A 23,824-nucleotide genomic window follows, 5' to 3' on the forward strand; every position below is an offset into this window, starting at 1 on the left:
TATTTAAAAAAATATTTTACGTTTGCTGGAATTCTATTTTCAAATATTTCTAATGTCATCTGGGCAGAACAAAAGATATTGATTATTAATCAGTTATGTTATTGGCATGAGTTTTGTTGTAGAGATGTTACGGGTTTAGTGTTGATACAAAACTAGTTAAAACATTACAGAAATATTTATTTGCTGTATCAACCACAGAAATAATAAACCAAATTTTAGCGATGATGCTAATCAAGTTTCTGTTCCATTCAGGTGAAACACAGTGCCAATATTATACACTAAATGGAACAGGACCTTAATTAGTATCACTGGGAACACCTGAGTTGATTCTCCTATTTCATATCAATATGGCTGCCATGAAAAAGGTCTGTTAGAAAAGTGTTTTTCATAAATGTTTTTGTTCTGTTCAAAGACCTAAATGGAATTAAGCCATCATTAATGTTATTAGCATCACCTGTGATTTTTCTGCTATGACAAGTCAAAATGCCTGCTGAGAAAAAGACATTTATAAGATAAACATGAACATTTATTGAGCTTGTCTGTTTGTTTGTTTGTTTTTTTGAGGAATTTGAATGTATTTACATGGAAATGTTTTTAAATCTGAATAAAAGCCAAATAACTAAAACTCAGCATGATTAAACTCTACTGAAAACATTAAATTGGCTGGTTTTTTTTTTGTTTTTGTACAACTGCCAGACTGTAAAAACAATCACGTGCAAAAGTATTTTATCTAAGGACTTCATAGTTCAACAAATACTGCAATTTCAAAAACTAAAATAGTTCATAGATTATGTTTTAATCTAACAATCTACAACTTTTGAAAAATATACAAAATACTCAGTTCTGATTGGTCATTTTTCTGTGAAACAGACAGCTGCTGATTATAGACTCTGAAGGAGCAATGAAATCATTTTTAAATCAGTATTTTTCTGGAAATTATTAATATCTTTGGTAATTAACTTTGTAATAAGCAGGATAAAGTACAGTAAGCAGGTCATCATTGTGAAATAAACCCGGTCAGGATGAGTCGAGACCTGCACCACACCGTCTGGGTTTATTTCACTGTACGTTATCCTCTCATATTTACCTTCATGTCTCCGGGGACGCATCACCCACACGTCATGGTAGAAACCAGCTCGCTCTACACGGGTTTCTGTTTTGACATGGTGCAAATATTTTTAATACACGTCTAATATATTTCTAGAAGATTTCTTGTCTTGTCAAATAGATAAGTATAAAAAATATGAAGTTATTCCAAGGGACGTACATGAGGTGGTCTCGGCTATATTTTCAATCTTGCATGGGGTCCTTGGCTGAGAAACAAGAAAAAAGAGAGAACCGTTTTTTTAAAGCTGCAGTCCTGTCGTCTTGGGAGAAATTAAAAATACAGGCACCAGTTATATTCAGCACTAATAAAAAAATATTTTGCATGTTGCATTTGTTTTTCTTTGCAGGGGAAGAGATAGCTGCTGTTTATCTGCCCAGTCGTTGCTTTTATACAAATTCATTATCTGACCACTCGGCCGGTGAGGATTTGCCTACCTGCAGACGTTCGGCTCTACAGAAAGTGAATTCCATGTGGACTCAAACACCACAGTAGCCAGATTCATATTGAAACATATCAGCTTGTCAGGAACCAATTTTTATTAATATCATTAATAATGTGTCATCAGCATCATCAATGAAATGAGTTAGTCTGTTTAAAGCAGAATCAAGTGTGCATTCATTGCCCTTCTTTTCTTGATGAACACTTCAGTTCCACAAAGCGAGGAAGAAAAAGGAAGAAGGGGAAGGGGGATTGTGGGTCAAAGAGGGCAGGGACTGCAGTGAAGGAGGAAACGCAGGGAAAACGACGTCTGGCGGAGCAGGAATCTCCCCCTTCACTGGGATATGATTGGTTTTTCCCTTGTGCAAGAATGACAACAACAAAAAAAATCAAAACAAAAGAAATTCAAAATGGTGCTCTAAAAACAAAGATGAGAGAGGAAGAGGGGGATTGCTTGCTGGGATGTTGTGTTGGCTGTTGTGTTGTTGTTGGGTTTTTTTTGTTCCGTAAAGCCACGTTAGGATTTGATGCAGTCGTCGTCGTCAGAGGTCTGGCTGCTGCTACTGGTTTCGGACTCGGAGCCCTCCTCGACGTTTGCCTCCGCCACACTCCTCCAGGGGGTGAAGTGGAGGGTCACACCCCGCGCCCTCGGGAGAGCCCCGTTCCTCTGCATGCCGTTCCTCTTCAACTGCTCGGGGGGAAACAACGGACAATTAGCATGTGAAGGAGAAAAGCTTCTATTCTTTTCTCATTTTCATTCAGGGGAAAACGGATCCAAGATTAAAGGGATAGTTTGGATTATTTGACTTGACGTTGTATGAGGTCAGACCCCCCAGTTAGGAGAAGCAGAGAGGAGCTAAGCAACGTACTGCTGTGAACAGGGTCAGTAACAAAACAATCAAATTGTATTCAGAATATTTTTACTGCTTTCTCTGTTCGGAAACCTCCATTATACAAGCCAAATATCAATTACTCCAAACCCACCAAACTCCATAGACAAAATCAGTAATTTTAGCTTGCAGAATATGGGAGTCGCTGGTCTTGATCCGTTAGTTTCTTTGTGTTTCTGTGGGATTTGGTTGAATCTGAACTAAACTTTGAGGACACAGAAGTTACACAATAACAAAAACAAACAAACCAATCGAGGCAGTGGCAGCCCAGCATCCTCCATGTTCTGCGAGGTAAAATGACTGATTTCGCCTATTCAGTTTGGTTTGGTTGGAGAGAGAAAAAAAACTGGCTTATATATCTGCGGTTTCCTGATGGAAAAGGCTGTTTGATGGCAAAAGAGTGAAAACTATCCCTTTAAACACCAAAACAGACACAAAACAACTCAGTGTCGCCATCAGATGTTTCTCTGCGTGCTCACCTGTTCAGTTTTAGTCTGGAACTCTCTCAGCTCATCCTCCGTCAGAGGCAGGAAGTTGTCATCGTTTTCTGGGTACTCCTGCCAGCCCATGGCCTTCAGCAACCTACAAAAGCACAATCATTTTCTGCTTAGTTGACTGTGTGTGTGTGTGTGTGTGTGTGTGTGTGTGTGTGTGTGTAGGGCTGTTAGCATCGTCCTACCGGTGCTCTGCCTCCAGGGAGCTGGACAGGTGTTCGGTGTCTGAGTCACTGAGGGAGTAGGACAGACCATTCTCGTGGCAGACTTCCTCGCTGTAGGCTTTGGGCTCTGGGGTGCTGCTTTCACCCTGAGAACATTCACACAGCAAGAACACACACTTTAAGAAAAAAATATTTGGTTCGGTTTTTTTAAATCACCAGTTAGGGCTGTGACAATAACTGCATTACTGCAAAACCACGGCCATGTGATGCCTACTGCAGGGTTGAGCTCATTACTGTTTTCACTGCAAATTTTATTTTGAAGGGTCAATCTCCTGTTATTGTGACTATTCTAACTTCAGCTGTTGTGTCATGAACTAATTGTCCTTTATTTGCAGATTAAAAGTATGGCGCTCATGTGTGACTATTAAATTATTTATTTCAAAAATGAACAGATAATTTGTCACAGGATTCTCTTAGACTTTTCATGTGGCTGTCCAGTCAGTGGTGATGGTAAATGTTGTTAACTGAAGCACTAAATTCCTCAGCGCTGCTATACTCATCAACCAGTCTGAGTTCTGCTGCTCAGGGAGGCGTGCTGGGTGTGCCAACATGTACCAGGATCCACTGGGCGCAGGCTTCTGACACCTACGCTCATGTTGTCATGTATTACCACCCTAGCATACAGCTATTACTTTGTTGGCTAAAACTTAGCATTAGGGAACAAAAATACTCCTCTAACACGCCCCCTGGATACTGAGAGGTTGAGACTGGAAATCCAAGCTGAAAGAGTCTGTAGTTCTTCTTTAAGCAGGGATCAAAATGAACTTTTTCCCCCCTCGGTGTGTCCCAGCTGTCCCAGACTTAAGAACCGCTGTTGCAAAACTTCTTTTTTTATATTCTACGTAATAAATAAAGTTTCATAACTTTGTTCAGTAACTCGCGTCACTTCACTGACTCACTCTGGTCCGCCCTGGAAATTCTGCTTCTTAAATAAAACACTGAAATGAGCCTTGGTGTTTAGCCATAATCATCTTTCATTAATCTTTTAGTCACTGGTGGGAGTTATTGATTCTTGTTTATTTATAACTCTTTGATCAATAAATGCATCATTGCAAACTGCAGTGCAAATGAAAACTTGTTGCTTATTGGTACACAGTGATGGAAATTTACATACACACACTCTGAACATATCTCATAGTTAATATGTAATTTTATTTTCGACACTAACTGCAGTGTGTTAACGGTGTGTGAGATGCAGTGTCGAGTTCCTGCCTCACATTTCTTGAATTTAAACAACTAGCCATTAAAATTCTATATATTCTATGATACATAAACCTAATAATTTCATTTAGTTTCTCAAGTGTCCCAGAATGGTTTCAGACATTTTATCTTTACGTTCCAGGTGCCATCATGACTGTCCCCCGTCAACAGGACATTATTAATTTCGAGTGCAGTTCTTAACACCATCAACATCTCTGGCTGCAGCGAGGACAACAGATGTTGCAGCAGGAGAACTCAGCTCAGTCAATATAATCACACACTGTGGACTTTATTGCTTCAATTGGCTACTGACTGGGCATCCACATGAAAAATGGTGAACTGTCCCTTTAAATGGAGCATTTTTCTCTAACTCCCGTGTTGTCCATTGTGATGGTTCGTGACACCAGATCGTTGCTTACCTCTCCAGATGTTCCTGGGCTGCTGCTTGTCGTCAGCTCTCCGGTGCCCTCGTCCTTCAGAGCTCGCAGGAACTCGCTCTTACGGTCCGGACCGCGGCGCATCAGCTTCAGCCTCGACGGGGCGATGTCTATGGGAGGAGTCGTGCTGGAAGGGTGCTGTAGGCGTGATGGTGCCACACGAAGGGGGAGAGAGAGATCGGGAGGAGCCATGAAAAGAAAGGGGGAAAAAAAACGAGTTAACAGAATTATTTTTTTCCCACTGAGAAGAAAGCTATGAAATCTATTCAGCCGCTGAAATCTTTCAAAAATAAATCAGATCGGCCATTTTATCTGCATGAAAAGTGGTGAAAAAACTAACACGAAGGGTTTATTGCAGACATTCTGTTCAGTTACTGTCTGATGTGCACATGTGAGTAAGCATCTCAGCCACCGACCACACTAACACATAATTACTATGTTTAGATAAAACCTGTGATTTACTTTGCCGGGGAAAGGCCAGCTACATGAGTGACGCATACCGCCAGAAGAACGAAGAGCTGAACACAGACTGCTGCTGCTGCTGAGTTGTACATTTCACCAGGAAGTCTAAGTAAACTACATCATTTAAAAATCAGTGCTCGTTGCATAAAGCACCTCAACTTTCAAACTTAAGTTTGTCCCTTGAGCAAAAATGTTTCACTCAGCAGAGGGGTTCGTTTAGGAGTGTTGCATAAAGCCTCTTAGGTTGTCTTCTTACCCAAGTGTTTAGATTAAGGCTTTCGTGGCAGCACATGTGCACTTAAGCTACCATGGTTATCCTTTACTTGCATCATCCTTTAATTTTAACTCGGCAGTATTATTGTGAGTTGTTTGCTAGTTCAGCTAACACACTTAGTTAGTCTGTGGTAGCTACCGTCTCCAAAATGAACAAAAAAAAAACAAAAACAAAAAGCAAAAAACAAACAAACAATACAGCTAATGTTAATATATGAGACAGTTACGTTCACATTTGCCTCACTACCTACAAAGTTGTTGATGCTAAAGTGAAACTCTCTTAGTGTCCGGTGGGTTTTCTCTACTGTGAAATTTTTTTGTCTCCCCTCTTCCTCAATCACCATAAATTCAGCCCATGTTATGTTCAACAAACGGTTTCACTTTTAACTGACTGTTATGGTTCCCTTAAAATCTTCTGAGGAAAATGGTCACTAGCGTATAAGCTAAGCTAAAGGCAAACACTAAGAAATGAACCCTGCATTCCTAATCATACATTTAATTAGTTTTAGTACATATTACCGTTCCCTTTACAGAGTATGTCCTGTTGCATGCACTATGCATACAAGTGAGACATGCTACTTCCTTGTAGCACTGCGCCTTAAACTTTGACCTGCTTCCTCATACGCCCATCACAAAGGATTGTGGGTCAGAATAGCCAGAAAAGCATGGTGGCTTGCATACTCAAAATACGACTGGACGCAGTAGTACACCCTGTCCTGTACATATATACACATGTATATTTTTGGGGTGTTTATACCTTTAATGGACATGACAGTTGAAGTGAGGACAGGAAAGGGGGAGAGAGAATGGGAGGTGGACGACATGCAGAAAAGGACCGAAGGCGGGAGTCAGACCCACAGAGGACTCGCAGCCTTGGCACATGCTGCACACACTCCACCAACTGAGCGGACAGGCCACTGACATCCTGGTATTTTTGGCAAACTAAACAGTACGGGTATTGGAACACACAACAAGTTTTCCCTTACAACATCTGAAGAAAATCCTTACAGTGATTTTATGAAGCTCATTTCTTCCTAAGGCATCCTAATATGAAAATTTACAGGAAACTGGGCACTGTTATTGTTGGGGTTAGAAAATCCCCAACTGTCTGTTGTGATCATGGACTTGAAGTCATTTATTTGTCTTTCTCCTGTTGTCCTCACCTCTTTCGGGGTGTTGTGCTGTGGTGCACTGACTGGGGTGCTGGGTTTGGCTGCAGAGACGGGGCTGGTGAAGACTGAATCTCGGCCTGGCATGTGAAGGCCAGGCTTAGTGATCTCTCTACCACCGGATTTCCACTGGGTGCTCTGGAAGAGACGACACATAATGAATCAGACAGACTGCTTCCATCACAGCGTAGCGGAGCTCGATATCTATTTAATACAAATGTGCTTTATTGGTTCATCTTGTGAGTTGTTCAAATGACTCAACGCACTTTGGTGGGGGCCACAGCAGGCTTTGGGACCAGGTTCTTGTAGACGCTGGAGCCTGCGATGGGAGCTTTGCTGCCGTTGGTGGGCAAGGCGCCAGCAGTGGCAAACCCCGCAGAGAAGGCTGTGCTGGGGTCGTCCTTGGAAACCTTCTTGATAACCAGCATTTTGGACACCATCTGTTTGCCACTCGGGGGGTTTTCTGCAACACAAGCAGTTAGAGGCAAAATGTTAGAAAGGTGAGGATAAGAAACAAGAGCTAAACAGACCTTAAAGGGATAGTCTGGATTATTTGAAGTTTTCTACAGTAGATGGCGTTAGAGAAAAGAAGCACAGAGAAGCACCTGTGCAGAAGCTAAGCAATGAACTGCTGTGGACAAGGTCAGCAACAAAAACTATTTTAGCCACTCAGACAGCCTTGTCTGATTGGAAACTGATGTGATATAATCCAAAAGGCAACCAGACTCCTTTGACAAGCTCAATTTTACCTCACAAATCATCCACTGCTGCTGCGATTTCTTAGGTTTTTGTGTTATTGTTTGACTTTGGTGAATCCAAACTAGTCCTCCATTGGCAAAGTCACACTTTGCCAATGGAGGAATGGAAAGACTGACGACAAAGTAAAGTAGCAAAATATTCTCTTAGAAACCACTCAAAAAATCCGATCTATCCCTTTAAACTTTTAACTGTCTCTTGTTTATTTAATTTAGATCCAGTCTGGACTGGGAACTCTTACCCCACACTCCTGCATGAGGAGCCACTGGTCGCATCTGAGTCCCAGGCTTTCCAGTTGTTTCAGGGTTGAGGGAAGGCTAAAACATAAACATGAAGCACCTGCATTAAATACTTTCACATTCAACTTCAGTATTTTGAAGTTATGTTAACATCCAGGAATCTGTGCATGAAGCTGCTGACATGTTTAAGCCTGATCAGTCAGTGAAGGGTGATGCATAATTTCCTAAAAGTAAAACCTCTGCCACTGACTCAGTGCATCTTATATTTCAACAGAGCTTTGTCGTTCAAGGACTACATCAAGGTCGCCAAGGCTATCTACTCACAAAGTCCTCTTCCACGAACTTCAGCTTGTCGTCCTTGCAGTCTTTGCGTTCCTCGTTGGGGAACTTGTCCTGGTACGAGGTGCCCTTACGGGGATGAAAGTTGCCATTGCGCTGCCGGTGCCCCACCTGCCTGTCCCTGTCGCCTCCTACCCGTTTGGGGTGGCGTCCCTGGTGGTGGTGGCCGTCCTGGGCCCCCCGCGGAGCTCCGTGCCAGCTGGGTGTTTCCTTCCAACATGAGCCGCCCGCCAACCCACCGTGTCCTCCTTTTGCCACCCCCGAGTCCACTGAGTCATGTCTCAGAAGCAGAGAGGGCTGCTGCCATGCGTCACCTCGAGAGAGAACAAACAAACAGCATAAATAAGAACGTCATTATGCTTCAGTAGAAGCTCTGAATAGAAGTGAAATGTGGCTTTGACTGATAGATCTGTAAGGTTTCCTTCATAACTTTCTGAAACAACATCTGAACACCTTTAATCTCTAGTCAGAGCTGAACAGCGTTCACCATCTTGGTCTGTGAGCTCATGACATCAACGAAAATCAATAATTCTGTTATCACAAAGTTTACTGAGGGGCTGTTTTTGATACACTGGCACTCACAGAAAGTTGCAGCATTTGAACATCTGCTTACCCGCTGGCTGGTTGGGTAACTGGCATGATGTTAGCTCAGTGTTATTTCCAGTGTAGAACACAAAGCAGGTGTTGGGCCAAATCAACAAAGAAAAACACTGATATTCACTGTACGGGGAAATCTGGGTAAACTGAGACTCTGAATCCTCTCAGGATGGAGAAGGCGGCAGAAGGGAAGCAGTTTCGACTGCAGTGGTAGAGGTAAGAAGCAGGTGCCGCCCACATGAATGTGCACAGATTTTGCTCTGCTGCTCAGAAGTCATCATGCTGAACTTCTGGTGGTTGCCAACTGGTTTTGGCTGATCAAAAAGAAGGAGGTGGGCATCGCAGGTCAAAAAGAAAAAAAAAAAAGCAAACATGGAGGAGCTGATAATCTTGGTGTCTCAGTACCTGGAGCTGCACAACACGGCTAGCCACGTACTAACGTTACTGTACACATATTCAAACAAAGACATGTCCAACCAAGCTAGTACACGTGTTGTCGACCTTTGAGTGGGTTGTTCCATCGCTATGACTTTCACTGAAGCACCTGACCTTTAATTGCAGCCTTGGACTGCAGCGGACGCTTTTAATAACGTTTTGCTTTTCGGGAACACTCTTGCAGCTCGACAGATGTCAGAGTTTTTACTGTGTCTCAATGTAAAAGCTCCTTCAGGGAGAAAATGAGAAGTATGAGGATAAGGAAAATGTGGGATATGCCTCATAAGAAGGTCTTATCCTTAAGTCCGCTGAGTTCTGTTATTATCTTTGGTCATTAACTTTATCTATTTACTAAAAGGAATGTTTCAAACCAAATAAAAGAGGTGAGCAGCAGAAGAAATAAAATTTTGGTCAAGACTAGAAGGACAGACACTTCAGGTGATAAAGTTTTTCACATGTCTCATGGTGCATCACAAGCTGGAAAAACACTTGTTGCACTGCAAACACTTAATCAAAAACTGAAGGCACTGGACAAGAAACCATCATGTTATCACCACTCTAACATCATTCAAAGGCATAATCTCCTGACCTCTGACACCTTTGTGTGTCTTGCTGATGTTACTCTAGTGTACAAATAATTTGTGATCTGGCTGCTCCTCCATTAAAAGAGTTCATACAACTGCACTCAGACAATTGTAAGACAACTAGGACGACCAACAGAGGTGACTGTGCTGTAGAGCACAGATCTACTGAGTTTGGTAGATCAGTCGTCTCTGTTAGACCTACAAACTACTGGAACTCAGAAACCAAGTGAAATAGGGGAGTGAAAAAGCTTTGCCGGTTTTAAATTCAAGACGAAATTGTGGCTAAAATCAACACAATCATGTACTCATCACACATAAACTCACTTGAACCAAAACATTAAAAACATAAAAAAAAGCCACAAAAGGAGCCTGGACTCCAACACCATGTGCTTCACACGCTGCGACATCACCACTGCCTCCACCACCGTCTTCTGAGCCGGTGGCCTCAATTATGTCCTTATAGACTGCAGGGACCCGAATTATTTCCTCTTTCAGTCGAGGTTTGCTTCTTGTCATCTTCAACTTAACACAGCGAGGCCCAGCCAGAATCATTTTACTTGGACTTGACATAACTGACCATTATGTTTGAAACCTACCCAGTGTTATTACCTTAATAAAAGGATTCTTTTAGTAGATAAAAGTAGAGACTCGTCAAACAGTCTCTAAATTCTACCTGTTCATTCTTCACACAACCACTTCTGTCAGAGTTTCAGCCACTAACCAGGACCAGCTTTGACAAAAACACACCGACCACCACTGAAGGTGGTTTGAGATGCATCATCTATCCATCTCTCCAAGACACAACTGTAATCTTTACACCTCCCATAATTTAAGTATGTCAGTAAGTAGTCTGTGGAAACAGCCAACCAATCACAGTCTGATTTACTTAACACACCCACTGTCTGTCTCCTCTGTCCTAGTGATGACGGCAGGTAAAGTTACACTAATGTTACAGTGAAATTAGCTGCTGAACGACCTGTAGGGGTGAGTGAGCGTGAAGACGATAAAACTTTTGTCTCACTTGAAGCTCATAGTTGTTTGCAAACTGTAGCTAAACTGTTATTGTTGTAAATAAGTTATTAAATAGCATAGTTAATCTGCTGCTGCTGTTCTTTGGCAGTTAGTAAACAGCCTCAGGTGCATTAACATCACCCTCCATCAACCATGAGACCGACCCAGATTTGCATGCAGCCAGGAAAACAAAGACCTTACAAACAGATTTGTGACCCGGCCAACAGAGTTTGATTTGACAGAGTGTAAATGAAAGTACCGTAAATCTCATCTGGTTTTCATCTGGATACAATTATTTTCCTTATTGATAAATCTGCAGATAATTTTCACAATGACTTAATTAGTTTAGTCTATAAAATTTCCAAAAATTGTGAAAAATGCTCATCAGAATTTCACCTTAAAACGAACAGTCCACAACCCAAAGCAGCAAATCCTCACATGGAACAGGAACCAACTTTTTTTTTTTCGATCAATCGACTTACTGTTGCAGCTCTACATCCCTGCTTCAAACTTAGCAGGTTAATGAACAGCCGTGGTCAGCAGCAGACTTAAATTTTAAAGATTTTTAATAACAACAACAATAACTTGGATTTAAATGTTTTTCAAGGTACTAAGGCTGCTTTAAAGAGCACAAAAACAAAAATAACTAAACAAACAATGAAAGATAAACAAAAACAAGAAGAGAGCAAGGATTTAAAGCCCCCATACACCCACAGTCCACCCACACAGGTGTCTCCTCTGTCTGATTAGACCTCTCCTCAGGACTGTTTTTTGATGTGAACAAACTCTCTCTCATCCTTCTGTCGGTTTTGATGCACTAGCAGGACAGGACAACTATTTTCATTCTTATTAGTCACTACTTATTAGTCATTCTTATATAGTTTAGTGACATAATTCCTAATACAGCTTTTAATATTTTCCTAAGCAATCATTTTGTTTCAACGTGCTGTGCCTGCACTGTAGTGTTAAAATCAGGGGTACAGCGGATCACAAAGCTCACGGTTCTGAACGGATCACGGTTTTGAGTCACGGATCGGATCATTTTTTGTGTCAGCAAAAAAGCAAAAACAGATGGATTAGGGTTGAATTCATTTGAAAATGAAAAATGAACTTGGGAACCTCTGTCAGCAGTCACCACCATAGTTATGTTAAATACAACAATACTAATAATAATAATACATAATATACTTCACATACAATTCTTTTTGATTGGTTAGAAGTCAGGACTAGTAATAGCCAATCACACTGAAGGCTGAGTCACAGACAGACAGCACAAATTCCAGTCCTACACACTCCCACTCTGTGATGACTGTGACTCTGTGTGGAGTCACTCTCACGGCTGTGGTGGGTCACCTCAATAAGGGGGAGGGTATAAATACACCAGCAAGCTTTGGGACATCTTTGTTTTTCTCTCAGGCTGCACAATATGGTAAAACAAAACAAAAAAAGTCATATGCAAGTTTTCATTTTCACTGGGGAAAAAACTACTAAAATCATGATAATGTAACTTTTGTTGGGGTTTGTTCCAAATAAACATGTTTTCTTAAAACTAGAGAAGAAGATTTTTAGGTCATGGCATCTCTACAGCACCACAGAACATGCAGTGTTTGTCACACATTTTCTTTAATCAGAAAATTGCAGCTTCTGTGATTTGGATGCTGCACATAGCCATATTGCGATTTCAGTAATACAGCATTTAATTGTGCAGCCCTACTTTTCTCAAACGCAAACAGGATGGATATTATAATTAAATAAATAACAAAACGAAAATCCTATAAAAAGCATTGACAAGGATAAAAGTGGCACTGATGCTCATTACATCCACAGCACTGTGAGTTTGTCAAAGGAAAAAAATATTAAGTGAATAAATATAAACTTCCCACAATTCTTTGAACACATTTCTGTTTTGTTGAACATTTTTTCAGCATGTGACCACAAAAAATGTCTGTTTGAGGTGAGGGAACTTATCACTGATCCTGAAATAACTGCATCTCACACAAAACCAACTTTTGTTTCCTCGATCGCAGACACAAAACAGGTGCTGCACCTGAGAGGAGTGTGGCTTGTAAGCCTGCATCAGCGCAGACTTGCTAGTGGAGGGCTTTATAACCGACTCGCCCTTCAGGCTGACCGGTCTGGCACGACACTCAATGTGGCGCAACCTCCACGCCAATATGCAAACCGAGTGAAAGCGGGTAGGGGGACGGTGTAAGGGTCAGATTGGAATTGGGCCAGAGACAGAGCTGCACCAGTGAACTCAGAAGAGCTGTGTGTTGAAGTTGAGGCATCACGCAGACACAACATCACAATCCTATGATCTAATTCTATGATGACAAGAGTGCAAAGTTTCCCCGTCACACCACTGAAAATGTCTGCAGTCAGAGTCAGCGGGATTTCACTTGATGGACATGAAAGTGGCGGCTTTTAAAGCAGTCACTCATTTTTTTAAGACTCTGGTGTCACACAGAATAAAACACAGCAGCATCTGTCTCGTCTTTTCACTGCAACTCTGCACTGAGACTTGGGGAATTATTATTTTAAAAACTAACAACGGCAATAAAACTGTATTTCACTCAATGATGATTTAATCCATGATTCGTGTGCAGACCAGACCATCAGGGTGATCTGAATAATGACGCTCCGTTACACCACTAGTTACTAAACACATCATGGTTTCATTCTTCTTGCTCGTATTCTCAGTTTCAGAACTAACAATAACGGTGTTACCAATAAGATGGTCACTGTTCGGAGCTGTTACCTGCTGGGGCGCGCAGGGAGCCATTGTTGAAGAAGCCATCAGAGGAGTTGTGGCGGCGGCGGCTCACAGCGGTTCTGCCGTCTCTGTGGAGGTGGGGCTCACCTTGTTTCTCAAGGTTGGCAGCAGGGGACTGAAGGAGGACAAAAAAAAGGACATGGTTAGTCAAATTAGGACTCTACAGTAATACTGCAGACAATGAATCACGTGTGTCTCTTTCAGGGTAAAACTGATGACATGAAAAAAACAGAAATAGCAATTACCATGACCATTTTTTTGGGACAAGCTATTTTCTCTACTTTATCCACGTCCTTGTGAAGAAATTTAGATTAGCATAAATCCTCTCCATACTCCGAGTTCCCCTCTTACTCCCTCAGAGAACTAAAATAACTCTGAGTGAAACTGTCAATACAGGAATCTATTCTTAGGGAAAGAAAGTGAACAAAAAACAGACATCTTAGGAACTAAAAACAATCTTGGAAAGGTTTATCATAAGAAATGTGCTGCCGTGGAAGCCAACATGATCAGAAAACCACAGTGGACACAAATTCTGAGTGGTAAGTCCTGAAGTCTCTGCAGTGGCACAGCTGCCTCTTTGATAACATTGACTGCAAATGCTCAGTTCAATTTGAATCGTATCCTCTTCATCGGCGGAGGTTCAAAGATCAAATTAAACTGTGTTCTCCAGCTAATCCCTGCAAGCGTCATCTCAAGGAAATTTATAACTTCAACAGACAATGTGCAGCAATTTAATGTAGGAAAAAAAAACCTGTGAGAGTTAAAGCATAGCTCTAAACCCTGGAGAGCGTAAGGAGACTAATCCCTTAAGACAAACGACACTGAGGTGAAGTCATGTGTCAGCAGGACAGTGACTGTGCACTTATTCCTCCGTCTTGACTCTTGATTTCACAGACAGGCCACTTAGCTGGGCAACTGTCTGACTCACAGATTACACTGAGCCCTGGACAGGAGAAACACATTCACACTTTCAGATGGACAGGGAGACAGTTCAACACTCAACAAAAACAATCCAGTCATTCACCTCACATCCGACCTTCAATCGCGATTTCCCCCCAATTTTACTTTCAAGGGCCAATATTTTGCTTGCTAATTTGTGTTTTACAGACCCCTAAATTGCCGCCACATTCAAAATTATGCCAAGCAATTAAACTAATGTTGCTTCTGTGAACTTATGTTTCTCCTCTTAGAGTCAATAAAAATGGTGAAATTACTGAGCAGTCTGGGACAACTTCAACACAGTTCAGTACAGGAAACGGTTTATATAGTGCTCAGGATGTTTAAAGTGCATGTAACTACAGATTAACAACACACAAGATATATTTGTTTAATGTTTGCTTATTCATTTCTTAGAGATCTAAATTTATCACACCTGGCTATGAATTTGCTTGCATGCTACGTGAGCTAAAAGCCGACATGTTTATCACTGTTACCTGCTTCTGTCAAACATCATCATGAACAGTCTTTAGTTAGATGTCTTTGTGAGGAAAAAAAAATTAAAATAGGGTTCCAGAATTGAAATTTTATCAACATTGCAATATAGCCAACTGCAATACCCAAATTGCAGCAGTTGATAAAGGAAAACTGCATGTGACAAAACATCATTATAATGCAATACTCTGGATGCAAAAATGACCATTCCCACTTATCTTGAGTGATATCACAATCACAGTAAAATAATCACAAAAATATTTTTAACTTTTAAATAACTTTTTTTTTTTTTACCATATCTTGCAGCCATAACTGAAAATACAGCAGGCTGGTACAGGAATCCAGACTGGAATTTTTTGGAGACAGTGTAACTAAATTTTATAACTAAGAGCACCACTGCGACTTCCAAATATTTTGGGTTTGTTGTGTATCTCTTATGAAACACACATGAGCAATATGTGCGTGTGTTTGTGTGTGTGTATGCAGAGTCAGGTGGTCCTTTACGCTCACTATGCAAATTGCGTAGGCTTCTCACTCCCCCTCGTGTCAAAGCGGGTGTCAATCAATGTTTACAACTTAGCGTTAGATGAGAGGATGAAGCTGAACTATCCCTCTGGTCACAAAAAGAGTAAAAAAAACACCATGAGAGTGGATTGTGGGAATGACAATGAGATAAACTTGTTCTCTGCTCTGGTTTGATGTCAGCAAATAAAAAACCGTAACGTTAAGGCATCTGTCTGCCTTGCTAATCTAGCTGTGCAGTGCATCTCCTGGTCTGTCAGTGTCTTGCTCTGTGTTCTGTAACTTTGTGACAAACGTGACAGTGAAATACAACCACATATAAAGTTTTACAGACACCAACAGATTCGGTGTTTATGAACAACAGCTTGGGAAAGATAACTGAATTGTGTGCACGTCCAACAAATAAAAGAAAACTCTTTCCAGCAGCAAACTCTGGTACAAATAAGTTTAAAACAAGATAACGATTACTGAGTCTGTCAGTCAATGTTTAGTTACAACTCTGGACTAATGCAAGATGGACACTAGGAGACTGACATTGACTTTTGATTAAATATTGAGTTTACTGGCTGGGCTAATTATCAGGACACAGAACCAAAGCTCTGTGTTAAATTTAATTATTTTCTACATTTTATATTTTCTATAATTTCTTATTTATGATAATGTTAATATTCACTTATCTTAACTTTCAGTAGAAAATAATGCAATCAACAAAGTATTGTTTGTGAAGGTCTACTTATTCTTAAACTGACAGATGGAGCAAACTGGTTTAAAGGAGAGAAGATTGTATTGTTTGCAGAATTTTGCTTAGGGCCCCAGAGGGTTGCATGACTATCTTAGAGATGCTCCTAAATTTTCACATCTTATCATGCATAATACTGACTGCTGTTTTCTTGAAAAACTCAATTAACTTATTAGAACTTGGAAATACATTGATGTTGGAGTGGCCAGATGTTTCGGTTAGGGTACAAATTGAATCCCAGCCAAACAAAATGTGACCATAATGAATATTGGGAATTTGATTTGTATTTCTTCAGTCAAACCCAGCAAATTCAGACACACTTTAGTTTATCTAGAGGAGCCTGCGATTTTGTCCAATCACCACCAAAAAAAGCTACGGTTCCCTACAGGGCTGCAACTAATGATTATTTTCATTATTGATTAATCTGTCGATCATTTACTCGATTAATCAACTAGTTTTTTGGTCCATAAATTGTTAGAAAACGGCGACAAATGTTGATCAGCGTTTCTCAAAGTCTTGTCTTGTTTTATCCACAACCCAATGATATTCGGTTTACTGTCACAGAGGACTAAAAGAAATGAGAAAATATTCAGATTTAAGAAGCTCTTATTGAAAATAGTTGGCAATTTATTCAATACCTGACAACTGATCAATTAATTGTTACAGCTCTACTTATCCATTTGGAAAAGGACATTGTAGATTTAGCAATGCTTGGATGCAAAAGTCACAGAAATCCTCCTCTTATAATCAGTCTTTTTCAGTGCACAATGTCTGCTGAACCAGGTACTGAGTGCACCGTCCGTCCCTGAGGGTGACTCGTCGCTGACTAAACACACACACACACACACACACACACACACACACACACACACACACACACACACACACACACACACACACTCAGGTGTACAGACACACATTCAGTAAAAGGTGTTAGAGCAGTGACTCTGACAGTTATAATTTCAAGCTCTGTCCATCTCAACTGACAATTTTTTTCCCCTGCAATCAAACAGCACACACTCGTACGGTACGAACACATTTACACACGCACGCACCTTGGCAGGCTGGGGCGTGGAGAAGTTAAGCCAGGCAGGGACAAAGTCATGCTGCGCCATTTAGGTCCAGTGTTTCCGGTCAGTGGATCGAGGCATCAAACCTCATGGCCAGGATCTGACAAAAGAAACGGACAGCAAGAACAACATTTTTAAAATTCATATTCTGCAATTTCAAGAAACACAAATCTCTTGACACCGAATCAAATTCCCTTTCACACCCATCTGTCTTTGATTTCATGTCATTTCTTCCAAGTGTTTTTGTCTACCATCAGTTCTTTCACTGCATAAAGGTCTCCCTCAAGACAAGCCAAAAAGAGTCCTATTCTTAGCAGAAAACAACAAAGCTCGACTTGCTGCAGCTGTGCCTGTGAAGCTGATAACTGGTTGACAGCCTGGATGGAAAATATCTTGTGCAGCACAATACAAGTATTACTTCGCAATGTGTGTATGTGACAATTTATATAAAGGGTTCTAACACCTTTTCCTAAGTCAAATTCAAGCACTTTTCTAGCATTTTCAAGTTCTTCCAGCACTTTACAGCTGTGGCACTGACATATTTATACACATATATATTCTCAAAATGATTAGGCCCTTTGTCATTTCTTCATCACATTAAATCAAATGTTATTCGGCTATAAACAACCAAAATTATGTTTCATGATGTCTACAGAAGGGCGACAAGTTAAAGGAAAACAACAGTTTCATGCTTCAAAATGTGTCATCTGTCTGTAGGTAAACTTGGTATCTGATAGAACCAGTCTGTCAGTCAAACAATTACTAGACAAATAACTTCAACTCAAATAAAACCCGTCTTTTTTCCATTTCCAGGCCGACGTGCATTAAAACAGCTATCAGGGCGAACATCAACGAAGACGGACAGATCACGCCAAGTTTAGCCGCACGTGCAATGTGGCGAGCAAAGTTTGAGCATCGTCGGTTTCACTTTGTGAAAAAGGCAAAAGCGATTATGCTGCCACTAAGTTATTTTATTTATCTAAAATACAAACTATTCAGTCAGAGAATAACTTATTACTAGAGATGCACTGATCCACTTTTTTCAATTTTGACTTGAAACTGAACTGTAGTCTGGAAAGCTTGTGTAGTTTGTGTAATGTTTGTGTGTGTATGTTCTGTAAAGGCATCCATCAACCATTGTGTGGCGCTGTAGGATTCTAGCTTGAAATCCAAATGTTCAGCTGACAGGCTGAGAAGCAGCCCTCATTTGCATGATTTCCCATGATGCATTGCTGAGTTTTTTTGAGCATTTTCAAGCACTTTATCCACAATCCAAGTTTTCAAGGACTTTCAGCACCTGTAAGAACCCTGTATAGAGCTCATCATGCTTTATTTGGCTCAACTTTCTCATTTGACTTTAAAACTATCATGCACACAAGATGGAAAATAAACACCAGCTACCCACAAAATAATGACAAATGACTTGTAAAGAACCACACTACAGCAACTAATTAAATGGTTATCGAGTGCACCCATTCCTGTTTGCCCTAGCCAAGTCAGTGAGGTGTAACTTTGTCATTTACCCCAGAGTCTGTGGCTCTGAAGTCCTCTGCCTCCTCTCTCGGTCCGGCTGGGCTCGGTTCCTCAGGCCTGTTGGCACTGATCACAGAGTGTGTGCACTGACAGACGGGGAGCAGCACGCTGACGACCCCCTCTCCACCTCCGCCAGGACAGCACAGCCCCTTTCCCCAGAGGCAGATCCCTTCGTCCAGGGTGAAACACTGGGAGATGGGTCAAAAGGTCGCAGGAATGATCTGGAATGGCGATCCAGAGAACTGGCCGAGCAGGAAGAAGATTTTTAAAGCCGAAGCACGGAGGTCTGTGAAGGACCGAGTTTTCCTTCTTGAACCAGATTCCTTAGCAGCTCCTGTGCCGGTTACGTCTCTGATGAATTCCGAGTGCAACTGTTTCCAGTCTGGAGAGTGAATCCCTTCAATTTATTTGAACCATTTGCTCTTATTGTCAGGAGTAAGACTCAAAAACCTGATTGGAGTTGATGCTGATTGGCAAACTGAATTGATTCAACAGGTGATTTGTCCCAACGGTGAGGAAGAGCCAGGTTGTCTTATTATTAACACAAGGAAGCAGTCTATGAAAGTCGTCTGCCCTGGAATATGGACAGCAGTTTGTGTAGCAGTTCCACTTTGACACCAGATGGGGGGAGAGAGACAGGTGTTGTCCTGCCACACTGTGTGCCAGTATTTTTTACGTCGACTCACCTTTTACCGAATCATTTTAAGATCTACTGAAGCGCATGCAGAAAAGAAAAATGAGTTCAGAGACAGTCTTACTGGCAATGGAGGTCACTGAAAACCACTGCTCACCTCATTAAACTGATGAAAAAGACTGTCTGACTTTGAAGAAAATAATGCTCAAAGGTTCAAAGTCACATGACAATGAAGGAAGTAAAACCCTATGTTACATCGCCGTCATTTTCAGTTTTGGTTAGTGAAATAGAGATGCTGCTGAATGATGCATTATAATGCCGTTTTTATCTGTGTATGTTTTATTATCACATTTGTAAGATGCCCATTTAATTATCTTGGGTTTTCTGATGGAAGGAGATGTCGAGTATAGCTCTGATTTCATAGATATGCACGCTCAAAAGCTAAACAAAAATCATCCACAAGTCAAAAGATCTTCCTGTCATATGATTCACAAGAGTCCTTTAACAACAATCAAACGTGTCCAAAAAGAAATCCTCAAAACAGCTCCGTCAAAATCTTTTTCTCAGGGAAAAAAGTGAAGGTTGAAAAAAAGCATGCGTCCAAAATTAGTGAAGTGGGTCTTTCCTTTTCTTCTTGAATGTGTTTTTTTTCCCCTCAGACAGACAGTTTCTGTGCACTTTTCTCTCGCTGAGGCTTCACTGGTATCTGCACAGGAACAGACTGGACCTGCAATGAACATAAAGAGTGTCATAATTCAGAAAAACACATCTTAAAAGGTCCAGGTTCAAACAGACAAATGCTAACCTCAGGTGCCAGTTTATTGGTGACACCCAGCCTAATCAATCTAGACTAATATAACAGTCAGGCAATAAATTCTGCCTTTACAAAAGTTATAATGTTCAGTTATTGTTTAAAGTATTTCAGAGGCGTTGATTCATCTGACTGTATGTTTATGATGCTGTTAAAATGTACTGAGAACTGTTTCTAAGATCTTGTTCTCTCAGAAGATTAGAAAACACATCTCAGCATTAGAGATGAAAATATCGGTTTTATAACTCATGGTAAAACTCCTGACGACTAGTATTACAACTAGTGCTGCAACTAACGATTATTTTCTCTGTTGATTAATATGTCGCTTATTTTTCTCGATTAATTGATTAGTTGTTTGGTCTATGAAGTGTCAAAAAATTGTGAAAATCCTGATCTGTGTCAGATCCAGCCCAAGATGACGTCCTCAAATGACTCGTTTTGCCCACAACCCAAAGATATTCAGTTAACAGTCATAAAAGAGTAAAAACAGACCAGAAAATATTCACATTTAAGAGGCTGAAATCAGAGAATTTTGACTTTTCTTAAAAAAAAAAAAAAAAAAATACTACTACTAATAATAATAATAATAATAACTACAAGAAGATTAATCGATTATCAAAGTAGTTGGCGATTAATTTAATAATTATTAATTGTTGCAGCTCTAGTTGCAAATTTAAATAATCATTAAAATCACGTGTGATTATCATGCTTTGAAAAACTGGTAAACTGGTAAATACAGTCCAGTATCAATGAAAGTTAGCAGAAACGTGGGTTTGTTTTGCATCAGTGCAAACATTCACATCACAAAGGACATGATGCCATTTCAAACATTTCAGAGTGTTACTGTGTTTATCAGTACTTGCTGATAACCCTGATAATTTTGGCCACTATAATCATGATATGAGATTTTCATATTCTTTCATCTCTACTCAGTATAACGCAATGTAATGCAACAGCACCACAAACTGCAAAAAAACAAAAAACGCAAAATAACCATTACACTGAATCAACACCTCTCCATAACTGCTTATTAGACTCTGGCTCCACCAGACTGTGTAACTGCTTTATACACCGGGCTGTCCGGATGCTGAACTCTCTCACCTCTACCTCCTAAAAGTCTGGACTGGACTCTAGGTTACCCATCACACAACAATCATAAGACATTTGTGTCCCAGTGTTTCCCCTATCCTGGTCCTCAGAGCTGATCAGCTCGTCATGAAGCCTCTGTCTGACAGCCTGAAGCCTGATAATGAGCTGATTCATTTGAATCAGGTGTGTTGAAGCAGGGAAACATCTAAAACATGCAGGGCAGTGAGCTCTGAAGACCAGGATAGGGGAAACACTGTTTTCTCATACAAACATTTATAAACACACGTTTATCAACACTGGGGTCTGAGAAAAACAGCATTTAGACCCTCTAGTCTATGTGACCTGTGCATATTACGGAATTGACAATATAATTGGCTTGGACTCCATTAGTTTTAGTGAGGTGAGCCTAGTAAACCAGCAACCCAGAAAAACAAACCAATTATGCTTAAAATAACATTTCCCTTCATTAGGGGCGGGCAATATATTGATATTATAGCAACATTGTGATATTAGACTTGATTAGATGGGATTTTGGATATCTTTATATCATGCAACAGCACACATGTTGTCTTTTACTGGTTTTAATGGCTGATTACAATAAAGTGATACAATGTTCTGAATTTACCAGACTGTTCTAGCTGTTGTGTCATTTACCTTAACCCATTTGGTCATTATATCCACATTGCTGTTGAGTATTTAATAAAAATTTCACTGGGTTAATATTTTTGGAAATCACCAATAGTAATCCCTAAAATATTGTCGCAATATCAATACTGAGGTGTTGTGTCACAAATATTGATATTTGACTTTTCCCATATCGCCCAGCCCTAACCTTAATGCCTCTATACCTGTGTCATCCCAGATATTTTAAGTGTACATGATAGATATTATGAGAGATACCTTCACTGAATGCCCTCACTGAACCACAAAATACCTTCCCCTTCAAGAGAAAACCACAGCCTTAAAAGAAACTGTGTTTGACACTTCAAATACATGTTGAGAAGTATGAGAGAAAAATCATGACTCAGGGATCTAAGAAGCATTTCATGCTGAAAGCTGGCGCTTTTATAAAATTGTGTCGGCTTTGGTAAATGAAATATTTATACCAGTGTAAAAATAACTTGAACACTTTCTTCCTCGGCACTTCTCCCCAGACTGCTGCGCATCTAAACAGGCCTGGCAGTGTGTGTGATGCTGGATGAAACCTGAGGTTTACAACCCCAGTGATTCCTGCACCTTCTTCAAATATGCGTTATAATACAGCTTCAGCATATGTTTATGTGTATATACATATATCTATATCTATATCTATATCTCTCTCTATATATATATATATACAGAGTATGCACAGACTCAGAGCTGCCATAGACTCGTTAACGTATTCCCACTGAACTATTACGTAACAACTCAACATCAATGAGTTTGCCACAGACACGGACCACAATGTGCAGCACAGACATTTACCTCCCTGTCAAACAATAATCAGATAAAATGACGGCAACGCTAATGCTGCTAATCTAGGAAAGTACCCACTTTAGCATGATTACACACTGTGGGAAACCCACATGTCCACAAACACTGCAGCAGATCAATTGAACACACAGCAGCGTTACATGCACGTTTCACCATGCTACCTAGCCAAGTAATGTTATGGATTAAAGTGCATCGAAATAAATAAACACGCATTTACGCGGCCGTGGTGCTAGCTAACTAGTCAACGTTAAGCACTGACTAATAACGTTATCAGATCTGCTCTAACTCTGCTGCTAGCTAACTCTGTTTAGTTGACTAAGGTTAACATTAGCGTAGCAATTGTTAGCTACTAGCTGGCGTTACCCAGCCTGTTAACTAGCCCACGAAAACTGCTAGGTAGTTGAAATGAATTAGTCTGGTTAAGGGGCTTAGCAACGTAAAAATGCATTTAATATGCTCACGGTGGCTAAAATTGTCTATTTAGTCAGCTGTCACGAACGTACAATAGAGGTAAACAGACCTGGCTTCGTTGGAACAACACAGTTTCAAAATGGCTACCTTAGCAGCGGCAGCACACATTCATCAGCTTGCTAAGTGCTAGCGAGCTAACTTGCACTGTTTCATGACGATACGGTGTAGCTGTTACCTTCTCCTGAGCAAGAGGGCCTCCGGTGGAGAATTATTCAGATATATGTATAATCTGCAAACATTAAGGAGATTACACTTTTTCGCAACTATTAACTTCTTTAATGATGCGGCTGTTAGTGTTTGTTTGGGTTTTCGGAGCGCTTACCACTGGCGCTGCTGGCACTGAGGGATTCGAACAGCCTCGATGATGCTGCGTTCAAGAGCTGCCGTGATTATACAACTTAACGAGGTTTCGCGGTGTTTTTTAAAAGTCGAATCGGCTTAACAGTGCAGCTTCAGCAAACATTTCTCCCTTTAAATAAAACATCACATCCTTTATCTGAAATTGTTACACGATAATCTATCTGTATTTTTCTCTGGTATTAGCACACTTGAGTCTGTTGTGAAGAGGTTGTGGGGCAGCCCCTGCAAAAGCACCACAAGGATGATAAACATCGGGAACACA

At 40.6% G+C, this 23,824-nt stretch overlaps 1 protein-coding gene across 3 annotated transcripts; it reads right to left on the reverse strand.

Annotated features, from left to right (window-relative positions):
- Positions 1-1,605: 1,605 nt before the first annotated feature.
- Positions 1,606-23,611, reverse strand: gpbp1l1 (GC-rich promoter binding protein 1-like 1). Of its 3 annotated transcripts, none has more exons than XM_084732266.1 (12): positions 23,525-23,611; positions 18,715-20,085; positions 17,177-17,291; positions 13,415-13,544; positions 8,015-8,343; positions 7,693-7,768; positions 6,962-7,158; positions 6,690-6,833; positions 4,774-4,929; positions 3,116-3,240; positions 2,916-3,018; positions 1,606-2,234 (listed from the first exon to the last, which is right to left on the reverse strand). In XM_084732266.1, exons 3-12 carry the CDS (start codon positions 17,234-17,236, stop codon positions 2,064-2,066), a joined length of 1,491 nt encoding a protein of 496 aa, XP_084588392.1. In that variant the 5' UTR covers positions 17,237-17,291; positions 18,715-20,085; positions 23,525-23,611; the 3' UTR covers positions 1,606-2,063. The 3 variants fall into 3 exon arrangements, with proteins under 3 accessions (XP_084588392.1, XP_084588390.1, XP_084588391.1); XM_084732264.1 differs by having other exon boundaries at positions 23,378-23,552; XM_084732265.1 differs by lacking the exon at positions 23,525-23,611 and adding an exon at positions 23,252-23,364.
- Positions 23,612-23,824: the final 213 nt, after the last annotated feature.

Source organism: Lutjanus erythropterus, chromosome 12 (assembly GCF_056507025.1).
Source record: "Lutjanus erythropterus isolate fLutEry1 chromosome 12, fLutEry1.hap2, whole genome shotgun sequence".
In the NCBI taxonomy this organism is placed as follows: domain Eukaryota; kingdom Metazoa; phylum Chordata; class Actinopteri; order Lutjaniformes; family Lutjanidae; genus Lutjanus; species Lutjanus erythropterus.